Source organism: Natrix helvetica (assembly GCF_964273705.1).
Source record: "Natrix helvetica genome assembly, chromosome: 2".
Classification (NCBI taxonomy): domain Eukaryota; kingdom Metazoa; phylum Chordata; class Lepidosauria; order Squamata; family Natricidae; genus Natrix; species Natrix helvetica.
The window spans coordinates 21,294,378-21,318,982 of record NC_138552.1 but is presented as its reverse complement, the minus strand read 5'-3'; the positions used below and the strand labels follow the sequence as shown (position 1 = coordinate 21,318,982).

Sequence of the window (24,605 nt, the reverse complement as noted above, 5' to 3'; positions counted from 1 at the left end):
GTGGTATAAATATAGTCTGTGCAATTGGTACGTCATTCAGAGTCTCAGGCAAACCTATAATAGTTAATTCAGTAAACTGTGCTTCATAATTTCTGACAGATAGGACAGAAAACCATATTAGCTTTTAATGAGAAGTCCTTATAAGAATTATGCTATATCTGATTGGACTACCAAATCAGGGCTGCAAAATCCAGTTGATCAATATGTGGAACAAAGATACACGAGGCAGTGTCCTATGATCATATGGATTTTTGCAGCCCTGGTGGTCCTAATATATAAATTTATCCTCATTTTTCTTCTCTGCTTATACTGGACCATATCAAATGAGAGGTCATGTGTTGATAACATTGTTCTCTTAATTATATACAAGAAGCTTCAACACTTCACATGCATAACTGAGCTAGGAGGGTGGGGTTTGGAAAGGACCTTCTCAGTAGTAGCCTTCTTTTAGGAGCCACAGTGGCTCAATGGTGAGAATGCAGTATTACAGTTTATTTCTGCTTACTGCCAGCAGTTCGATTCTCACTAGCTCAACGTTGACTCAAGCCTTCCATTCTTCTGTAGATGGTAAAATGAGGACCTAGTTTGTTGGGGCAATATGCTGACTCTGTAAACAGTTTAGAGAGTGCTACAAAGCACTATGAAGCAATATATAAGTAAGTTGTCAATGCCTAAAGCGTTTCCATGACTACTATCAACTTGAGAAAGGGGAGGGAAATGCCATGCATACTTTTGGCCAGAGTAAAAGTCTCATATTGCTGTACTGGGATGTGAATGCACATGTCCAGAACCCTGCCATAACGTCCTGTTGGAGAATGTGAGTGATGACCTCAGCCAGAGTGGAGGGAGCACAGGGGTAAAGGTCAGACACCATTAAGTGGGATTTAGTTTCAGCTACACAGAAGTCCGTGCCAAGATGTTAGTCCTAATAAATGAATGGTTTTTTTTTTTAATCTTGTCTCGGGGCTCATAAATTAATTAGGGCAACTCTTGGAAACTTCACATAAGTGTTATTGCTATTCCTATTAGGTCTAACATTAGGACGGACCTCACTCTATTAATGTTTAGGAAGGCAATAAAAACAGTGTATTTCCATCTGTACTTCATAGATTTTTGGTGAGAAGAACTGTAGTGAGATGGAAAGTGATAGGACAGTACACCGACATTCTGTACCTTTTAAATTGATTTATATCTTTATTTACATGGTTATGGGAGGCTGCCTAAAATCCACAGAATAAACAATATATAATAATAATAATAATAATAATAATAATAATAATAATAATAATAATAATAATAATAATAATAATAATAATAATAATAATAATAATAATAATAAATATTTATTTCTTAGCCGCACCCTCTCCCGAAGGACTCGGGGCGGCGTACAACAAAACATAGGAAATAAATATATCGACATACATATAACAAAACATATACCAAGACATATATACGACATATACAAGGAGGAGGTGAACTAATAGATAAAAACAAGTAAAAACACAATGTTTAAAAACCTCTAAATAAATTGAATGCAATTAAAATACCCCAAATAAAAAACCCGTCAGGAGCGATATAGTTGGATCAAAGTTGAGCCAGGCCAGCAACTTGAAAAAGGTGGGTCTTGAGCTTTACACGAAAGGAGCGGAGGTCAGAGGTATTCCTAATATCCGGAGGGAGGTCATTCCACAGGGCTGGGCCCGCCACAGAGAAGGCTCTACTCCTAGGCGCCGCCCCTCGACACTGTCTGGTGGATGGCACCTGGAGGAGGCCCTCTCTGTGCGAGCGGATTGGTCGCAGGGATGTATGGGGCAGAATACGATCCCGCAAGTAACTAGGTCCTAAGCCATATGAATGTTTGCACATCAGATATAAAAGTATTGCCACTCACCATGCCAAGCATATCCAAACTGAGAGGTACATCATGAGACTGTTGCCTGATTGGTTCATCAGTCTTGTCCTCAGTGTAGAACACCTTGAGCCGATGTCAAAGAAATAAAAATGCAAATAAATCAATAGAACAAGGGTATATTTTGTTTGTTAATAGTACTAATATCCCACCAAAAAACCTCAAGCCATGCTATGTTGCCTCACTGTGGTCAGGGGATATTAGGGTGAGTGTATCTATGTATCCACCCCAACTTGTTAGCACATAATTGGTTACCAAACTTCAAGTTACTGAAATATTTTCATGAAGTCAATAAATTGTAGAAGGCTAAAGCCAATATTAAATTTATCTCATCACTTAGAATGGCAACCAAAACCTACAATGACACATTCTGTGTATGACTCCATCAAAATGGCTAGATGATGAAGATACAAAATGAATAAAAATTAAAATATAACAAGGAAGTTTAGTCATCCTTTAATAAGTTGTGAATAATTATCCTTCAAACTCAAGAAGTATGGTGAAGTTTCTACCCTCAAACAAGCAAATAACATATTTTTTCGGAATATAAGATACACCTGAGTATAAGACGCACCAAAAGTTTGAAGAGGCAAATTAAAAAAAAAAAGTTTTGCACTCTGCAGACCTCCCAAAAACGGCCTGTTTTCGCGAAAATGGGCCTGGTTTTTTTTTTTCAAAAAAGGGGGTGGGCATGAATAGCCTTTAGGGGGCTTGTAGAGTGCTCCTGGGGAGGCAGAGGGGGCAAAAACAAGCAAAAAACCAGCCTGTTTTTCAAGAAAAAAGGCCCAGTTTTTGTCAAAACAAGAGGACACGCATAGCTTTTAGGAGTCTTACAGAGTGCTCCTGGGGATTTGGGGGGGGGGGCAAAATTGAGCAAAAAACGGCACATTGCTCTCTCATTTCTGCCCTCTCCAGCTCCCAGGAGCACTCTATAAGCCTCCTAAAGGCTATGCACGGGCATTTTGGTGAAGGGGTGGGGTTTTGGGAGGCAAAAAATGCTGTATCCAGATTTTCAGCTTCTTTTTTGAGGGAAAAGGGTGCGTCTTATACTCTGAAAAATACAGTAGTTGTTTTTTTCTTTGATATCTACCCCAAAGGCTCTACTAACAGTTAGGTGCTATCAAATCATGTCGACTACAAGCGATTGATGGAAAAATAGTCTTCCTCCCATCCCGTCTCCAATATTTCTTCCAAGAATAGTCTTATATCACACTTCGATACTATACACCTGTCTTATCCATAGTCCTCACATCCTTTTACTTCTCTCAAATTTGCCGTGCAGAGTCATTTGTTCTACTCCATCATCTGCTCGTGTCACATGCTCAAAATATGTAAGCTTCCATTTGTTGATCTTTATCAAGGGAGATCCTATTTGTTCTGAGATCAACTGAAATGATTTTTTAAACTTCTTAGTTTTACTTTAATAATTAGCTAAGTCTCCTTTATTTTGGGCTAATAAAGGTGTATCGTTTGCATGTCTTAAAGGATTAGCATTTCAGCCTCTAAATTTGAGTCCAGCTGCCATTTCATCTACTCCTACTATTCTTATAATTTACTCACTATATAAATTAAACATATGGGGCTATATGTATTCTTATCTCACTCCCTTTCTTATTCTGAACCACTTCATTTTTTCTAAATTTCATTTCTTACAGCAGCTCATTGTAAAGTCCCTCTGAAGAATAATCTGATGTTCTGGCATGCCAATTACCCTTAATGTATTCCACACTCATGATCTAAAATCAAAGGCCTAGTTGTGGTTAATAAAGAAAAAGGTATATCTCCTTCTTATATTCTCTTGCTCTCTCCATTATTCTTTATGTGACAGGTATCAGATCCTGGGTCCTTCTGACTTTTGTGAATTCTACTAGCTAATTTACCATTTCTTTTTCCATATATAGCACTTTTTTTCTTTTTGACAACCTTAAGAACTTTACTTGCAAGAAAAACATTTTTCACACCTCCCTTCTTCACTTTCAGATATCTGTAGATATACCTGAGGTCTGGACCCTACAGTCTTGTTCCATATTTGTTGAGCTAGAGATGATGGCACTTTATCTACAATTTTAACTAATCCACACCTGGCGCTTCTCCTATCAGTGAGATAAATAGATAATTTCCTCTTTGAAATTCTGGGAATTTTTTTTTCTGCTTTGGATTTATACTATCCAACATATTGCCTCAACATCCTTGTGTTCTCTTTCCACGTAAGTCAGGAGTGTCAAACTGGTGGCCCGCTGGCTGGATGTGTTATGTGCAGCCACGACTACTCCAGTTCTATAAAGGGAAAAAATGTCCTGAAACGTCACATGACGGCAATGTGACCCAGTGAGTTTGTTAAGTTAAGCAAATTCCTTTCATAGATTTTTTTAGATCCTTCAAGTCAAATTTTGATGACCTAGATAGTCTTTTTAATGTTATAATTCTAACTCTTTTTTTTATAATAATTTTTTATTGTTTTTGTCTTTTCATCATATATTACAATCTTTATATCGACAGTTTGTACAATGTTACATCGTCGTATCTATGTATGTTTTCCTCTCTTTACCATATATTACAATCATTATGTCATCTTATCTATACATTTTTATGATATTTTACATATTTACCTACTTTTATATACAGTTCTATGTTTATTTATGTATATTGTTTTCGGCTTAATAATTCTAACTCATATATTTGATACCAATAATACATGGCCTATTCCAGAATCTGATTCTGTGGCTTACGGCAATTCATAAAAACATGTCTAAAAACAAAAGTACCCTTTCTCCCAGCAACAGACCAAACCTCTTTCCAGTCAACCCCAGCCTAGCCATGCCAGTGCTTGGGGAAAGAGCCAGGTCTTCACAGCTGTCAAGTACAAAAAGATCAGGTCCACAGGTGAAAGTCCAATTAAACTGATTTATTGCTAGTCATGCCTATGAACAGGAATATTCACAACTGATGGTTAGCAACTGCTAGGAGTTGGCAACAGAATTCAAGGTGACTTGGATTTGCTTTGCTTGTGGCTACATTGAAATTCTAGGCTTATCCCTCTTTTATCTCCACCCCCAGGTTCTGCCACTCCTCCCCTTACAGCTGTGGGGGGCTAAAAATGTAGGGATACCACTGGATTCAGGTGGGAGGCTGTTCCAAGACACTGGGGCAGCTACTGAGAAGGCAAACCTCTAAGATCTCATCAGCTGGCAACTTCTTTTATATCTAGGGAGGTACCCTCAGGGAAAGGTGCAAGTAACCTGTGACGTATAGGGCTTTTAAAAGTGATAACCAGTTCCTTGAATTACAGCCAGAAAGCAACTGGAAACCAATGAAGCTCACACAGCAGTGGTGTTACTTAGATGAACCACGGGCATCCAAAACTATTCATGCCACTGCATTGTGCTTTCATGTGCGTACACGTCTTCTTGATATTACACTTAGCACCTCTTGCCATTTGCTATAAAATACCTTGTGGACTTTCACTGCTACATTTGTAGTGGTTGTAGCCCTGGATTAACCATTCAGCCAAGTAAGTACGTTATTGTTAGGGCACAAAGGGAAGGAGAGCATTGGATTGTTATCCCTCCCAGCTATCAAACCCTTAATTTTTCATTGTCACATTGGTCTTTAGTTGATTTTTTTTTTTTTGCAATTGTCCTCATCTGCTGTGTTTGATTTTAATCTCCATTGTTTAAAAAAAAACCTTTCTTTTTTGTGAATGACTAAAGTTTAAAAGTTTGGGTTGAAGATATCATCAGATATCACATTGGTTTCAGTCTCATGGCAGGAGCGTTTCACCCCCATTGAGGGGCACCATTGCTGGGTTGTGCTTAGAGCTCCCGTTGGTCTTATCTAGTCTGAGCGGTTGCATACTTGTTGGAAGCATATATTCACTGGAAGCCACCCATTGCATTATATATGTCCTTCTCTTTTAGATGATAGAGCAGGTTGTAGTGGAGCATGTATTTAGCAATGTCTCTATTGTTGTTCAGTCACTGAGTTGTGTCCAAATCTTTGTGACCCTATAGACCAGGGGTCTCAAACTCAAGGCCTGCGGGCCGAATGTGCCCCACAGGGTGCTTAGATGTGGCTCATGGGGCCACCTTGGAAACAGCCAAGGACTGGTTCGCGGTGCCTCTGCCAATGAAAACAGAGCTCAGAAGGACCTGTTTTCGACTGTGACGGCCTCCTGCAGCCCTCATGAAAACAGAATTTGGGAGGGCCACATGATGCCCCCCGAGTTCCATTTTCACTGGCCGAGGGCTGCAAAAGGTAATTGCAGCCAAAAACGGATGTACAGCTGCCCCCCCCCCCCCCGCCATGCTCTCTGGCCACCCCTGCTCCAGGCCCCAAGATCATGTGGCCCTCAATGAAATCGAGTTTGACACCCCTGCTATAGACCATAGCATGCCAGAACGCTCTGCCTTCCTCCGTGTCCTGAGGTTTGCCCGAATTCATGTTTATTGCATAGATGACACACTCTAATCATGTCATCCGCTGCCATTGGTTTCTCCTTTAATCCTTCCCAACAGGAGGGTCTTTTCCAATGAGTCCTCTTTCTCATTAGGTGGCCAAAGTATTTGAGCTTCAGCTTCATTATCTGACCTTCCAAAGGACCGCCAGGATTGATTTTTTTTTAGGACTGACTGATTTGATCTCCTTGCAATCCAAGGGATTCTCAAGAGTCTTCTCCAACAACAATATCTTTACTGAAGATATTTTACACTAAATTGTATACCTTTTTTTCTGGAGACCTGCTAAAGCTAAAACAAATGAAAAAGAAAGTTTTCTTCAGGTCAACCTGAAGCTCCCATGAATATGCATATTGTTGTCTTGGCAACAGTACAGAAATGGGTTGTTACTGCTATCTTTCCGGAAATTCTTTCAACTTCCTGTCATCCTTATGGCTTTGGTATTGTTTTATGATCTTCCATCCAAGTACTAATTAGGCCTGAATCCATTTAATGTTAAAGTCCAGGCAAAATTATCCAGGGGTTGCCAGCAATCTCCAAAACTAAGTGTATGATTCTTGATGAATGTATTCTATTTTATTTTTCTTTATGTACACTGAGAGCTTATGCACCAAAGACAAATTCCTTGTGTGTCCAATCATACTTGGCCAATGAAGAATTCTATTCTATTCTATTCTATTCTATTCTATTCTATTCTATTCTATTCATTCTAGTACCAATGCAGCAACGTTGATACTAATACTCGCTTTTCTCATACGCCTTTCTTCTATAATGTTTATTTAAACATTTATTCTATTATTTAAAATATCTAGGATGAATCTCAGGGGACAGCCCTAGAAGGTGTTAACTGGTTTTATAAAGCAATGTATTCTTAAAGAGGGAACACATTGCTTTGTTTCCCATATGAGTGAACCAATCAGCCCCTGGACAAGTAGACTAAGAAGCAGAAATTGGTTTCATAATTTATTATAAAATCACAAAAGAGGAAAGTATTCATCTTCTTCACAACAAGGGAAGCACAGCCAGCTTCTTCTGGAAAGAGGAAAAGCTGTTCACCACTCTTGAGCAAAATTCAACTTAGAACTTTATATCTCTGATCTAAAGCAATCTAAGGCATGCACTTTAGTATCTACCAGCGATGGTCAAAAAGATGAAGAAAGTGACCAGGACCATTGGGGTTTCAATGGCATGGTCAAAGCGCCATCTTGACCCTTTGAGACACTCCCACTCCTCCCAGTGGATGCTCATGACTTTGCCCACCTGATTAAAGGTGCTTTTAATTACCTGCCAATGTCTGGCAGAAAAATAAAATCAACACATACTTACAGTGTACCCTGTGATGGTATTTGCATGCTGCTGAGGCATTCTCCATTGAATACTAAGTGCGGTGCAGTTCAAAGAATCCAGTGTTATGTCCACAGGAGGCCCCAACCTATCTGTTTAAAAAAAAAAAGACAAAGCATTAAGAAGTTGCAAGAAACAAAAACATCTTCAGTAATATAAAGTGACTACAGATGTGTGTTGTTTTTTTTATGAATGACTTCAAATGGTCAAGCTTTATTGTGTACTAACTGATAACCTGGCATTGCCCGGGTATTTATTTAAAGGGGGAATATGTCCGGACCAAATATAATTTCTAATGTTGGATTTTCTCCCCTACCAGAGGGAATCCCCTTGTGGAGTACTGTGAAGCCATTACCATGGAGTTCCACTGTACAGTAGAAACCATTTTATGGCAATACAATAGAAGCTATTTTAAGGCACAACAGGCTGTATCTTAACAGAGCACACACCCTGAGGGTTATGCTGGAACACACACACACACACACACACACACACACACACACAGAGAGAGATACATCACATTATGCTGTTCTATTTTCTTCTCTATTTAAAAATAAAGGCATATCCTATCTGGATTGAGACTGCAGTGTATAGGGAAGGAAGCTTAACTGCTCCTCTCCATGTTCTCCTTACCCAAAGATTACCTAACTGCAACTTATAAAACAGGGAAAAGATTGTGAGGACCAGTGAGGAGTGGGATGGGTGACAGATGATAGTATGTGGTTTAGGTGTCATGGAAAGGAGGTTATAGTTTTGAAAAGATTCTTGACCAGAGAGAGAAAGATTAAATCTTTGTTTTCATGGATTGCTGTATTAATCCAATTTGAATTGCCATTCTTTTTTTCAGCAAAAAGCAATGAAGAACTGAAATATACTTTATTTATTGTATTTTTATATCACCCAGTTCAATTGTTCAAACAACAACAAAAAGCACAAGAGATGCAGAATTAAAAATTGGGCAACCTACAAAATCCCAGATGTCTGTTCAAACAAGATGGTTTTCACCAGCTTGCAGAAATCTAGGAGGGAGGATACCAAACAATCCTCTGCGGCATGTTCTTATAAAGCATGGAGCCATCACCTTTGAGCTCATGTTCCCTGAATTCATGTAGAGAAAAGTATCCTTTCCATGTCTCTATGAGTAGACCAGAAAGATTCCTCCAGGAGAAGACAATCCCTAAAGTAACCCTAGGATCAAGCTATGTAATGTCAAACCAGCGCTTTGAATTGGGCCCAGAAATTTAAATGACCACATTTTCAGTGACTGGAAAATAGGTCTGATCATGATGGTAACAAACTTACTTGACCCTTAGTTGTAACTCTACTCCCCATTGAAAAAAAAAAAGAATGGGATCCAGTGGAAACTCAAAATGTTCTCCATTCTATGAAGAGCTCTTTGGTTGGGATTTATTCTAAAACTAGTCTTCCCTTTCCATGAACGGTGCAATATAAGACCACTGTGGAAAGCTAAGAACTGTGGGGAATCTGGTTCATTCTGTCAATACACTCTCTGGACTGACTTTTAAAGTTTGTCAATATGCACGTACATCTGCTTTACCTTTATAAAGAAATGAGGAAGTGGCAGATGGGTCAGGAATGAGTACAACCACATGTTCTAATTAACAAAGATGATTAGGGGTCTGGAGAGAAAACATATAAGGAACGGTTGCAGGAACTGGGTATGTTTAATGAAAAAAAGTTTAATGAAAAAAAGGACTAGGAGTGACATGATAGCAGTGTTCCAATATCTCAGGGGTTGCCACAAAGAAGAGGGAGTCAAGCTATTCTCCAAAGCACCTGAGGGTAAAACAAGAAGCAATGGGTGGAAACTAATCAAGGAGAGAAGCAACTTAGAACTAAGGAGAAATTTCCTGACAGTTAGAACAATTAATCAGTGGAACAGCTTGTTTCCAGAAGTTGTGAATGCTCCAACACTGGGAATTTTTAAGAAGATGTTGGACAGCCATTTGTCTAAAATGGTATAGGGCTTCCTGCCTGAGTAGGGGGTTGGAGTAGAAGACGTCCAAGGTTCCTTGTCATTCATCTGCCTCTGTATGTGCACAGAAATGAAATGAGTTCCTCGTTCCTTGCCATGTCCCACAACATCAGTATGATAAGGACTATCCTGCCATCCTTGTTTAAGCCTTCTCAACATCTCGTATGAGACAACATAATTGTTCCAGGCCATTTCCCTGAAATGTTATCGATTCCACAGGGCTTCCAAGAATTTGCAGCTAGACAGGTCAGCTTCTTCAATAACTGTCAGTGACTGATATTTTTTTTAAATGCCCACAATGTCTACTGACTTATTCCATGCAAAAAACCAAACAAACAACCCACCAGCACAAATGGCTTTTTAATTCAGAGAGAGAGAACTTGTGAGCAGTAACAGAGGTTTTAATTAACATAACTTTCATTAGGACTGCCTGTTCATTGTACAAAATTATAATGTGGAGTACTTAATAATAATAATAATAATAAAATTTATTTCTTAGCCGCACCCTCTCCCGAAGGACTCGGGGCGGCGTACAATAAAAAACACATAAAATACAATATGGACAATACACACACAAAATAAACGAATACGTGTACATGGAGGAGGTAGGCAGATGAATAAAGACAATTAAAAACACAATTTAAAATCCCCTAATAAAATTCCAAAAACCACAAAATTAAAAAACCCGTCAGGAGCAGTGTGAACGAACTATGGTTGAGCCAGGCCAGCTACTTGGAATAGGTGGGTCTTGAGCTTTATCCGGAAGGCGCGGAGGTCAGAGGTGGTCCTAATATCCGGGGGAAGGTCATTCCACAGGGCTGGGCCCGCTACAGAGAAGGCTCTGCTCCAAGACGCCGCCCCCCGCCGCTACTTGATTCTGGTTCAACATATTTTGTGAATCTAGTAAACTGTGGTTTATTGAACATGGATAATCAATCCCTGACTTAATGTAATTAAGCTGTGGCAAGAGCCACGGTGGTGCAGTGGTTAGAGTGCAGTAGTGCAGGCTACTTCTGCTGATCACCGGCTGCCAGCAGTTCAGCAGTTCAAATCTCACCAGCTGAAGGTTGGCTCAGCCTTCCATCCTTCCAAGATGGGTAAAATGAGGACCCAGATTGTTGGGGGCAATAGACTGGCTCTGTAAACCACTTAGATAGGTCTGTAAAGCACTGTGAAGCAGTATATAACTCTAAGTGCTATTGCTATTGCTAATCTATGTACTGCTATTTAGGAAACCATATGGAAGTGTCTTCCGGATTACACTAAAACAGGGGTCAGCAAACTGTGGCTCTGGAGCCGCATGTGGCTCTTTCCTCCCTCTGCTGCGTTTCCGTCACCAGTTGGCGCCACAATTTTGAGAGGAGCTTCCGGTGGGGGTGGGTGGGAGAGAAGCACAGTGCTCCAGGAGAAGACTCTAAGGCAAGGGGAGGGTTTTCCAGTTGTCTCCACAATTGATAGGGCTTTCGGTTATGACAGGTAGAGGAAAAAGTACGCCGCGCTAGGAGGAGACTCTATGGTGGGGAAACTTCCGCTCAGCTCCAGAATTGAACAGGGGGCTTCCGGTTAGGATCTTTGTGGCTCCCGGTGTTTTCTTTTTTGTGGCAAACGGGGCCAAATGGCTCTTTGAGTGTTTAGGTTTGCTGACCCCTGCACTAAAACCTAAAGCCACTGTTAAAACCAAATACAGATAATCCTCGACTTACAACAGTTCATTTAGTGACTGTTCAAAGTTACAACATCTTTTAAAAAGTGACTTATGACCATACCATTGCAGAAGCATCATGGTCACATAGTCAAAATTCAGATGCTGGGCAATGGACTCATATTTATAACCTTTGCCATGTTGTGGGATCATGTCCCATTGACCTTTTACAACCTTCTGACAAGCAAAGTCAATGGGGGAGCCAGGAATCACTTAACGACCATGCTACTAACTTAACAACTGCAGTGATTCACTTAGCAAATGTGGCAAGAAAGGTCATAAAATGGGGCAAAGTTCATATAACAAATGCCTCACTTAGCAATGTAAGTTCTGGGCTCAATTGTGGTGGTAAGTCAAGAACTACCTGTATATTAAAATCAACACTAAGAAAAGCAACTATTAGATCTTTAACAACAGGAAAAGGACTGTTTTTTTTTAAAGGGTGTTTTCATAAGAAAGAGGTGAATTCCTCAAATCAATTGGGAGTACATTCCAGAGACCTGGGCCAGCTATCTACAGGCTGAACTATGAGTAAGCGCAAGATGGGCTTGCAATAACTACAGGCAAATGTCTACTGATGAACTCAATGGTGAGGGTAATTATATAGGTAGAAACATTCTCTCAAATACCCAGAGCATAAGCCATAGAATATATTAAAAAGTAATAACTAGTAGTTTGCATTTCTCCCAAAATCAATTGGCAGCCAATAAAGTGCAGTTAGCTTACTGCACATATAATATGAGATTTTTTTTTCCCTGAGCCCAACTTGTTTGATGTGTTTTGCTTCGACTGAAATACTGGGACCATACAGAAAGTCCCATGCAATAGCCAAGTCTCAAGGTTACAAGTACACAAACTGCAGATTAAGTCTCTCTTCTTGGGAGAGACAAAATTGGTGTATCAACTCAAAATAATATGATCTTTCAATCAGTTATCAATTGCAGAGAGATACATCAAAGGAGCCATGTCGTTACCAGAAAATGCTACAAAAAATAGATTTGGGTGTTTTCAGCATACTCATAAGCATTTAGCTCCAGGATGTCCCAAAATTTCACACCCTTATTAAAATGCATTGGAGACAAGACGGCTTCAGAAAGGATATCACATCATAGCTTCAAAAGACACCAACTGAAACCTACCTGAGATATAGGAATGGACTACTGCAAAACAATATCTCCTATTCCCAAATTGCTAGTACTGGAAATTCTCTGAGAGATAGAAACAACCGTTATCAAATGAAGACTGGGAAATGTTCATCTTGGATTTAAAACAGTATCACTGCAATCCTACATATGACAACTGTGAGAGATAGCACCTAAGGAGGGGGAAGCCAGTGTGATAGACTATAGTGAAAGGACAGTTTCCCAAGAAGGAGAGAACCCATTCAAGACAAGAAGCAGCACAGCCAAGATGGATGATGGATATGAGACAGAAGAAGAGAATAAAGATAACCACTACCTAGAATCTTCCAGGGTTAGAGTAGAGTAGGGTGAGAGTAGTAACAGTTTAATCTGGCAAGATTCTGTCTACTGTGTGTCAGCAATTAAAGAACTAAACTGTGTCTGAATTGTTCTATGGGATTGGCCTGACACAGCTTACAAATGAACCCCGCTGATTTCTGTTACATTGCAAAACATGTACCTATAATATTGCAATATTACAAATTGCTTTAACTATGACTTTTTGTGAATAAACAGCAGTGGCTGTGAGTAGACATCATAGGTTTTTAAATCATAGGTTTCAAAAGCAATGGCTAGATTCATATCACATACTAAACCAAAAGCAAGCTATGCTGGGGTTTTAATGCAAAGTGTGAACCCAACTAAGAGCTTTTTCATTTATGGATATCTCGAACAATACAACAGCCTGTTGAGGACATGAGCTATCCAACATGCCCTATCTTCCCTACAGGCTTCTCTCACCCACAGTGAACTGAAAATTGTCTCTCTGACTTGTCGGTTTCTGGAGAACATAACGAGAACGGGAGGCAGCTGGCAGGAAGCTGTGTCTCCAACTGACAGACAAAGGTCAGAAGAAACACACAAACAGATGGGGCTTCCAACTGTGAGGCAGGGGGACTGAAGAAAAACTTGACTACAATGATTCATGACCTGTTGCACAATTTCACTGCTGCTCCTGACAAGGGAGCTACCAATACAATGTTTTGACATGTTTAGCAGTTAAGCATTTATCATAAGCATTTCCCAACTTGGTTCTTGCCTTCTAAAGTTCTGGCCAATGAATACAGAAGACTATATTCAATTAGCTAAGAGAAGATACACAGAGAGAGGGGGGGAGGGAGGGAGGGAGAAAGGGAGAGAGAGAGAAACATTGACTTTTATATGTTGATAACTGAAATGATTCCAATTTCTTGAGACCTCCATAAAAATGATTTTTTTAGCTAAGACCCACTGAGATCAAAGAATAAATAGAGGAGAGCTAATCTGGGATAGCCAAAACTTCAGTGTATTCATACTTATTCTTCTGATGGACTATTAAGAATTTGAAAATCTTTTGTACAACTATTTTCAGACCTGGGTTAATCTTTACCATCTCACCGGCATCTGATCAGCCAATTAATCCTATACATCACTTACACTTGCAAGAGTAGCTTATCCAGATGGAGGTTGCCCTTTTGTTTGATTCAGTTGCCAAGCAGTAATTATTTAATTATTGCCATGGATGCTCACCTATTATGTTATAATATTTCATCTTAGGGCACCTGGGTAGCTGAAGCTAATATATCTTCTTGGTTAATTGCTAACTATCCTTGCCAAGATCCTCAAAGAAATTATTAATATGGAAGGGGGGGGAAAACCTGGGCAGTATCCGAAGGTTTTTTATACGCTTCACTAGCATAGAATCAATGGAGCTTGTCCTCTATTTTCCACCTAGGAGGAAGACTAAAGCTGTTCACATCACCTGTTCAAGGGACTCAATGCTCCATTCAGTATGTTACACCTAAAGTAGTTCACCGACAGTTTTTCTGGTCAACACATGCTTGTTTTTATCAACTGTGACAGTTGATATGCAAAAAAAGAAAACAGTTCCTTTTTAAAACTGTAAATTAAGAAAATGTTAAAACCACAAAAATAATATATTTTCTTTATATAACCTCAGTGAGATGGATTCAGAATACAGAATAACAGAGCTGGAAGAGACCTTGGAGGTCTTCCAGTCCAACCCTCTGCTCAAGCAGGAGACCCTATACTTGTGATGATGAACCTATGGCAAGCGTGCCACAGGCGGCACGCGGAGCCATTTGTTAGGGCATGTAAAGTGTTGCCCTGTGAGCTCCAGCGCACATGCGCATGCTGGCCAGCTGACTTCGGCCTTCTTTTGAGGCCATTTTCGCCCTCTGGAGGCTTTCTTGAAACCTCCAGAGCACGAAAAACCGGCCCTATGGGCAAACCGGAAGTCACCATTCCTAAACTGTTCCCTGTAGGTCCATTTTTCACTCTTCGGAGGCTTCCGGGAAGCTCCTGAAGCCTCCGGGGAGCTTCAGAGAGGGCGGGGGGCTGTTTTTGCCCTCCCCAGGCTCCCAGAAAGCCTCTGGAGCCTGAGGAGGGCAAAAAATCTGCGCCAAAAGCAGTGGCGGTCGCTGGTCATGTGTGCACGTGTGTGGGGGGTGCATAGCATTATGGGTGTGGCACACCCACGCACGTCACCCCTGCGCTTCCCCTGATTTTGGCACAGGAGCTAAAAAAGGTTAGCCATCACTGCCCTATACCATTTCATACAAATGACTGTCTAATCTCTTCCTAGAAAATCTCCAGTGATGGAGCACTCACAACTTCTTGAGGCAAGTCATTCCACAGATGAATTGTTCTCAATGACAGGAATTTTCTCTTTAATTCTAGGTTGGATCTCTGTTTGTTAAGCTTCCATTCATTACTTTTTGTCTTGCCTTCAGGTGCTTTGGGGAAACAGGTTGACCCCCTCCTCTCTGTGACAGCTCCTCAATTATTGGACTACAATCATGTCATCTCTAGTCCTTCTCTTCATTAGACTAGATATTGCCAGTCCCCCCAATTGTTCATCACACAGTTTAGCCTCCAGTCTCCTCAGTGAGACTCTAGAAAGAATACAGAGAAGAGCAACAAAGATGATTATCTATGTTGCTCTTCTCTGTATTCTTTCTAGAGTGTCAGTGATACCTTAGATTTGTATATATGAATGGAAATATTCATAAACATAGACATTCAGTGGCATCCCTCAGCAGATCCATCAATCCTGCAGAATGAGAGAAATGCTTGCTTGTTTTCTGTCATCGTCATAGTGAACAGAAGGGTACAAACAAATTAAATTGTTGTATTCATACTACATTTCCTGCTGAAATTAAGATGGTATACTGTGTTTCCCTGAAAATAAAACAGGTGTTATTTTCTTTTGATCCCTGAAATAAGTGCTTGGCCTTATATTCAGGGAGGTCTTATTATTTTTGAAGTACAGGAATCGGTTACCTCATAGATGTTCCTATGTTGCAATATTTTAGGGGAGAGCTGATTTTCAGGGGAGGGCTGATTTTAGCACATGTGCTCAAAAGTCCGATTGGGCTTATTATCCAGGGAGGTCTTATTTTTGGGGAAACAGGGTAGTATTTCCTCACATTTATCCTTAAAATCCTGTATGAGTAGAAAGATTGCCATGGGCTCGGTCACCCAGACAGTTTTGTCTCAACTCTAAATCATATATGCTTACTACAAAATGATGTGGTTGATTTACCAGAGGAATCAGCTGCACAATACTGGCCTACACGTACTGAATTTTGCATGGATAAGTAGGCTATTTAGGTAGCTATTCAAGCGGAGACTGTGAGTATGAACTTATTTCCCCCTTCAAATTAAGGAACATACATATTCTCTCTAAGTGTTTTTTCCAGTGTAAAATTAAAGGATCCAGTTCTCCTCCGAATTCAGCATAAAGATTTCTCTAGAAAATCTTATTACAAAATTTGACCTTTGGGAATCTCTAAAACTTTATTAGTTATTACAGGACATTCTTTTTCCTTGGTATATCCTGGAATTAAAAAAATCAAGAGCAGAACTTACTATTAAATTGGAAGACTTTCTATCATTTCTTCCCACCCCCACCCCCAAAAAAAAAGAATTAGTGAAAGATGTGTATTTTCTCTAAAGGAGTTTAAACCAAAGATAAATAATATGTAATCAGGGTACGACAACCAATTTTCCAAGTAAACAGATTTGTGCATGCATTGATGTTTCTGTATATGCACACTGACTTTTATGTTGTGCAAACAAACAATATTGCTGACCTTAGTCGGTGTGATAGAGGGGGAAAGCTGTAAAAAAAAAAGGACTTTTCAACCAATTCTGACAAAAATGCCAGGTGAGAGGAAGTTATCTTAAAGGTCATTTCAGAAAATGCGAGACAAGCTTCCATCAAGTTTGCTCTTGTCATTTCCACAAACATTTGATCTGCAGCTAAGCACAAAACTTAACAGCATAAAATACTTGCCAGTATTGATCAGCAACAAGATGTTAGGAGGTTAGGAAAAAAAGCAAAGAGGGAAATGTCATTCGGGATTTCCAAACAATTCATTTGACTGCTTTCTGCCATGGAAAAAATGGAAGAAGGACAAAGAAAATGCAATTGCTTGGTTGGATTCAAACTTCACAAAATTTTATGCAAATGTTACCAAATTAATTCACACCAAGGGGGGGGAAGCATCCCTATAAAGTAGTGTGGGCAGCCCCACAAGTCATAATGGCCTTCTGTACAATCCATTGTGTGAACCGTAACCCAATATGCACCCCCCATGCACCCACCCGCAAACTGCCAATCATCTAAATAACAAACTGCCATCGTTGCTTTCAATACCAAGGAATGAAGCACAGCAGCCCCATGAAAAAGCAATGATTTGAAGCAGGACGGCTGCTATGGAGAAAATGAGAGTCTCCCTGTTCCAATAAGTCTGTAATGAATAAGGATATGAATGGTTCATGTGTAATAAAGTTAGGGGTGGGTTCCTGCCAGTTCTAACCTCTTCTATAAAAGAGGTTCCACAAATCTACAGTGCCGTTTAGAACCGGTTCCAACTCCTTCCCCCCACCCGTCCGCACATCATCAAGATGAAGAGCGAGAGGAGGAATTCTGGGAGTTGAAGTCCACAAATCTTAAAGCTATCAAGTTTGAACACCCCTGGGGTTTTTTTCTAAAGGGTTAGGGGTGCAAGGGTCTTGTAACTTGACAGCTTTAAGACTTGCGTGCTTCAAATGCCAGAGTTCCTGAGCCAACATTTTGCTAAGCAAGAGCGTTGTTATGTAAGTTTCACCACATTTTATAAATTGGCCACACCCACCCAGTCACATGGCTGGCAAGTCACTCCCACCTCGTCACATGGCCGGCAAGCCACTCCCACAAAGCAGGTCACATCTACAGAAGAGGTTCTAAAAACTTTTGAAACCCACCACTGAATAAAGTGTACAGAAATTCATACAGACCAGTCCCCAGCAGTGATCTGGCATGACTAAGATACAGCCCTGAGGCAGTGGTGGAATCTATTTTTTTTGCCCTCCGGTTCTGTGGATGTGGCTTGGTGGTGGTGGTGGTGGTTTGTCCATGCGACTGTGTGGGCGTGGCCAACTTTTTTTCACTTTTTAAAGCATTTTTATCCTCCCTATTCACAGTGCCACTGCCGGTCAAAAAAGGCCAAGCATAAAGCCCCCCACGGCCTATTTTTGGCCTCCATGGCCTCCTGCAGCATTCTGCCAACCAAAAGTGGGCTACGTAGAGGCACCCCTGTGCAGCACGTTTTCAGCCTCCCTGGCTTCCTGTAGCACTCTGCCAGTCAAAATCAGGCTGCACAGAGGCTCCACGCAGCCCTTTTTCGGCCGGCAGAGTACTGCTGGAGGCCACAGTGGCCAAAAACAGGCCACATGGTGGCCTCATGGGGCCTCCGCGCGGCCCGTTTTCGGCCAACAGGGTGCTGCTGGAGGACTGGATTGAACTGAATTGCAATTATGTGGCCTCAAGTAAGTGCTTGGTCTGGATAGAAAACAAACAACGTCCTATGTCAATACTACAGTTTAATGCTTGATTTTACATACTGTAGGTCCATTTAATCTACAATCAACAATCTATAATTGACAGCCATTTCTATTTACTATCCTGGAAATTTACTTCTATTATTAGATCTTGTATTATCATGTTATTTATGCTATTGTATTTTTTATTATTAGTTGAATAGTAAAAATACAATAGCCTTTTCTGCTTGGAAAAGCAATTTACTATTAAATAATGGGCTATAAATTTAGAAATATGAAGAATAAGTAATAAATGTTTGCCAGTGATATTTGGTAGAACAGATAGGAAAATGGTTATAGTAAAGAACTGTGGAAAGAAAGAAGAGAAGGGGAAAAATGCATCTTGAGCCTCTATCAAATACCCACCTTGGCCACGGCCACCCCAGCCATGCCCACGCCCACCCCTAGCCACACACACACACACACACACACACACACACGGCTCTCTGAGGTCAAGCACAAACCTTATGCGTCCCTCAATGAAATCAAGTTTGACACCCCTGCTCTATGCTCTGAAGTGCTTTTCATATTTCTAAACCCCTAATACTCATGTGATATTCTCATAGAGAGCTGGGTAAAAGGAACAGGCAGATAAGATGACAAGAGGAACAGAGGGATTAAAAAAGAAAAAGAGGCCAAAATGAAGGAGAAAGATGGCATTTCCCTCTTATTTGTGAAGTCTATACTGTCTCAATCCAGTAAGGCAATCTCCTTCCCCCTGCCAAGTGTCTCAGAGCCAGCTATTTTACAGATGATGGTGACCAGCCAGGGTGAAATTGTTGACTTGAAAAGATGATTGGATAGTTTTATTCTTTGTGCAGCTAGAAAGTGTGCAACACAAAATGAGCAGCGAATGCTTTAACCTTTTATACAACTTGAAGTCCTTTAATTATATTGCTGTCCTTGAAAAGGTTCTGTAGCAGAAGTCTTCAAATGTCATAAGGTTTGGGGAGAGCAATCCTGGCTCCATTTTTAAACCCAGGAAATATCTCTCTGTAACATTCTCTTGAGAACCTGAACACAATCATATCAAACATACAAAACAGAGTATTCTACTCAAAGATTCTATGATTTGCCATTGCTGTATTGTCCTAGAGTTTTCCCCATCAGTATTTTGTGTTTATAAATGCATATTTATCCAACAATATTTCTGGAAAGTTTTGGGTAAAAAAGATACAATAATAATACAATAGCAGAGTTGGAAGGGACCTTGGAGGTCTTCTAGTCCAAACCCCTGCCAAGGCAGGAAACCCTATACCATTTCAGACAGATGGCTATCCAACATCTTCTTAAAGACTTCCAGTGTTGGGGCATTCACAACTTCTGGAGGGAAGCTGTTCCATTGATTAATTGTTCTAACTGTCAGGAAAGTTCTCCTTAGTTCTAGGTTGCTTCTCTCCTTGATTAGTTTCCACCCATTGCTTCTTGTTCTACCCTCAGGTGTCACCACCAGATGGATTCGTAACTGGATAACCAACTGCACTGAATGTGTAGTCCCCAATGGAACTGCATCTACATGGAGGGAGGTATGCAAGTCTCTGTTTTGGGCCCAGTACTCTTCAACATCTTCATCAATGACTTGGATGAGGGAATAAATGGGGAATTCATCAAATTTGCAGATAACACTAAGCTGGCAGGAATAGCCAACACTCCAGAAGATAGGCTAAAGATACAGAAGGATCTTGACAAACTTGAACATTGGGCACTATCTAATAAAATGAAATTCAATGGTGAAAAGAGTAAGGTTCTACATTTAGGCAAGAAAAACAAAATGCAAAGGTACAGTATAGGTGGTACCTTGCTCAACAGTAGTAACTGTGAAAGGGATCTTGGAGTCCTAGTGGACAACCGTTTAAATATGAGCCAGCAGTGTGCAGCAGCTGCCAAAAAGCCAACCCAGTTCCAGGCTGCATAAACAGAGGGATAGAATCAAGATCACGAAGTGTTAATACCACTTTACAATGCCTTGGTAAGGCCACACTTGGAATACTGCATTCAGTTTTGGTCACCACGATGTAGAAAAGATATGGAGACTCTAGAAAGAGTGCAGAGAAGAGCAACAAAGATGATTAGGGGACTGGAGACTAAAACATATGAAGAACGGTTGCAGGAACTGGGTATGTCTAGCTTAAGAGAAAGAAGGACTAGGGGAGACATGATAGCATTGTTCCAATATCTCAGAGGTTGCCACAAAGAAGAGGGAGTCAAACTATTCTCCAAGGCACCTGAGGGTAGAACAAGAAGCAATGGGTGGAAACTAATCAAGGAGAGAAGCAACTTAGAACTGAGGAGAAATTTCCTGACAGTTAGAACAATTAATCAGTGGAACAGCTTGCCTCCAGAAGTTGTGAATGCCCCAACACTGGAAGTCTTTAAGAAGATGTTGGATAGCCATTTGTCTGAAATGGCATAGGGTTTCCTGCCTAGGCAGGAGTGTTAGGTAAGCTCCCCGTTAGGAGAGTGAGTATGCAGAGAAGTGTAATGAGAGTTGTGTTGGAGAACACACAAACCAGCATACAGAGACACTGAAGTTTAAATAGGTTTTTTACTTTTGTGGAAAATAGAGGTATTCAGAGTTCAATTTACACACGTTCAGTCAGTCTGATATCCATTGAACACAGTCCAGTATCATATAATCAGGTCAGTACACAAAGTCACTAACAGTAGCAAAACTCACAGTAACTCACGATACATCTAACAAGCAGTATCCACCCATCAGCATCTAACAAACAGAAAGCTAACAGTCATTCTGGCTCCCTCTTATGGCTGCTTGAGGTAACAGCAACCAATCACATTACAGCAGCACTTAAAGCTACAGTACTACCATCATGGTTTATATATTGCTGACCCAACTGTTAGCTTACATTCCTAACAAGGGGGTTAGACTAGAAGACCTCCAAGGTCCCTTCCAACTCTGCTATTGTATTGTATTGTATTGTTTTTCCTCTCTGTAAGTGAGAATTAAGTCCAATATGGCTGATCCCATAACTGAATGTTTTACAATTAGAGTCTTGCCTATATGTCTTTGTTCTATCATTGTTTGTACTGAATATGAAAACAAGTCACTGAAAATTCACTGTGTGAATTCTTAAGAATTCTTAATGTTCCTGAAACACGACATATAGCAGGAGATTTTTCAAACAGCCACTAGGATTTTCAAGTTTTAAAAATGTTTGGGTTTAAAAAAAACCTTGAACTTCATTTTACAAAATGTGTTGTCTTCCCATGATGCATACAGACATTATTTTAGCAATGTTTAGATGTTTCCCTTGCTTTACTTCTTATTTAACAATTATATCAAACATTTGCTATGTTCTCGTTTATATGAGATTGGCCTATGGATATGCATTTATCCATAGGCCAATGCATCTATGCCTTTCAGAATTTCTATTTCTGATTTTTTTTACCAAGTATTTTGATTGTGTCAGTACACTTGCACTAATGGTGTGCAATACATTGGCTAACAAGTATATTCTAGATGAGAGATTCTAAAAGTTGTGGATGAAAGTAGTAAGTCATTGGTAAATCAGTACATACTTTTTTTTTTCAGTGAATGGAAATAACAGAAAAACCAGGAATGAGTTTTGGAGAAAATTATGTAATGTAATGAGTGGGTGAGTGGGAAGGAAAGGAGTAAGTACAGAAGAAATTATTGGGCATTTGGAGATCCAAGAATAAATGTGAATAGTTGTTTGTTGAGTATCTGCTTAGGAAAAAAAACTGTTACAAATATTATGGTTTAAACCTACAGATTGCGATCACAAAACATGACTGCTGCAAAAAAGGAAGATAAGAGGAACGTGTAAGAAGTAATATGTAAGAAACCTGCAATGTATGCAGTAAAAGACATAAAGGAATCAGAAAATGCAGGGTGGTTTTGGTAGAAATAAAGCATGGTTGAGAAAATGGTGGGGGGAATGGAATGGAACAAAATATAGCATTAAGGAAATGGGTAGAAATTATAACTAAAGTGTCAGATGAATTGGATAAAATTAAAGACTTGGGACATGTTTTCCTTCTTTCCTTCCTTTCTTTACAGTAGAAATGTTCAAATCCCAACCTACGAAGCAATTTTACCTAACCCCAGCAGCCTGACAACTCTAATTAAGTCATCATAAAAGAAGGTTGCCCGTGGATTTACTGTAGGGCAGGGGTGTCCAAACTTGGCAACTTTAAGACTTGTGGACTTCAACTCCCAGAATTCCCCAGCCAGCCGGCTGGGGAATTCTGGGAGTTGAAGTCCACAAGTCTTAAAGTTGCCAAGTTTGGACACCCCTGCTGTAGGGAAAACTACCTTCTAAACCGTTGAGAAACATGGAGAGCCTACATTATGAATGTGACATCGCATTCCCTGGGTTTTGTATAAAAGGCTCTGGTTCTACCACAGCAAAGCCCTCTTTGGCAGAGGTGAAGACTTTATTACAACACTTTCCAAGAGGGAATGCATTGGGAAAGTCAAGCATCTTTATAACTTCGAATAGGTCAGTGATGGCTAATCTTTTTGTTGTCGCAGGCCGAAAGCACTTGTGCGTGCAATAGCACGTGCCCACACATATAATGCAATGCGCACATGACACACACACACACACACACACACACACACACACACCATTTTGATCCTAGCAGGCATCCCTGAAGACTCCTGGGATCAAAAACAGGGAGTACTCCCCCATGCACCGCAGCCCCCGTACTCCCCCCACCCCCATGCATGCGCCCCACCACCCGCACATGTGCAGCTGAGACCCGAAAATCAGCTGGCTGGCAGGAGGCACATGCGCCTGCACTGTGGAGCTGAGCTGGGCCGATGGCTCGCATGCCCGCAGACGGCTCCATGTGCCACCTGTGTTACAAGTGCCACAGCTTCACCATCATGGCAATAGGCCATATAAAGCTCAGAACAGCTCCTGATAATTTAGACACGGGGTCTCCTAGTGTGCTGTCCCACTCACACACATAACAATGGTTCAGTGGGTTTATTAATATTCACCAGTAATTCCTTTCACCAAAACCCCCCAACTGTCCCAATTAACTCCAGCCAAAATCAGACCAATGCTAGTCCACAGAACAATGCAGTGGTGGGTTGCAGGAGGTACGCCCCGGTACGGGCGTAACGGAGCCTGCCCGGAGCACTGGGTACCATTCCAGTATGGTGCTCCGGAGGGCCCACCCGCCCGCCCGAGCAGCTGAAGCGTCACAGAGGCTTGCGGAGGTGTCGTAGGCAAGTACGATGCATGCGCGCACCATGCACATCCATGTGGGCGACACCAGGCCCGTTCCAACCGTACCAGTTGGAACGGGATCCAGAACCCACCACTGGAACAATGGCTAATGAAACTTGAAAGGCACTTGAAAGTTTCCCAAACAATTTTATTTTTTTAAAAAAATAATGTTATTTATTTTGTCAAGCATGTATAAGATAACAGCTATAAGTACAAACATGATTATGAATACAGGAAATGGATACAAATAAGTGGGGACAGTAGGGCAGGGATGGCAGGCACGCTGTGCGCTTATGCACGCCCCTTACAGACACAAAATTAAATCCAGAACCCAAGAGGCATAATATCCAAAGCAAGGCAAGAATCACAACAACCTAGAAAGGTTAGGAAGCTAGGAAATGAACACGTTGTTCCCAGCATTGTCTCCATCTGACTGTTGTGCTAAATAGTGATCAAGAGGGATGAGGCTGCCTCCTCATGAGTAGTTGGGCTGGCGTTTTCTCTGCTCTACATGTTCTCGGATCAGGGGCAGAAGGCTGTTCCTCATTACTGACCGCCATGAGCTTTCCCACCTGAAAGGAATTGCTGCAGATGTGCTTTAGCCAAATTACTCTTAGCCAGTTGCTCACCTACTTTCTCTCCCATCAACCACTCCCACTCACTTGGACGTAGCCCCTGCCTTGTAGACATCTACTCCTGAGCTGCCTGAGACTCATTCGTCTTCCTCTGAACTGACATAGAGAGAAGCTTTTGGGGAAGCTTCTGGGTGAGTCATCACATCTAATTCAGGACTGAATCTACTGCCATTATCTACTTTTTCGGGACTTTTTCCTCCTTCAGCCTCTTCTAGAACAGGAATAGGCAGCCTTGTATTCTCTGAATTATAGCCCCCATAAGCCCTGACTATTGGGCATGGGAACTATGGTTTTAGGATA

The 24,605-nt window shown here is 40.8% G+C and overlaps 1 protein-coding gene across 1 annotated transcript in view; it reads right to left on the bottom strand.

Annotated features, from left to right (window-relative positions):
- Positions 1-24,605, bottom strand: part of EGFLAM (EGF like, fibronectin type III and laminin G domains) — a 139,882-nt gene that overhangs the window by 89,822 nt on the left and 25,455 nt on the right. The window contains exons 2-3 of the mRNA XM_081941153.1: positions 7,690-7,799; positions 1,892-1,975 (exon numbers count right to left, since the gene is read on the bottom strand). Of these exons, the coding sequence (XP_081797279.1) occupies positions 1,892-1,975; positions 7,690-7,799 (194 nt within the window). The remainder of the gene's footprint in view (positions 1-1,891; positions 1,976-7,689; positions 7,800-24,605) is intronic.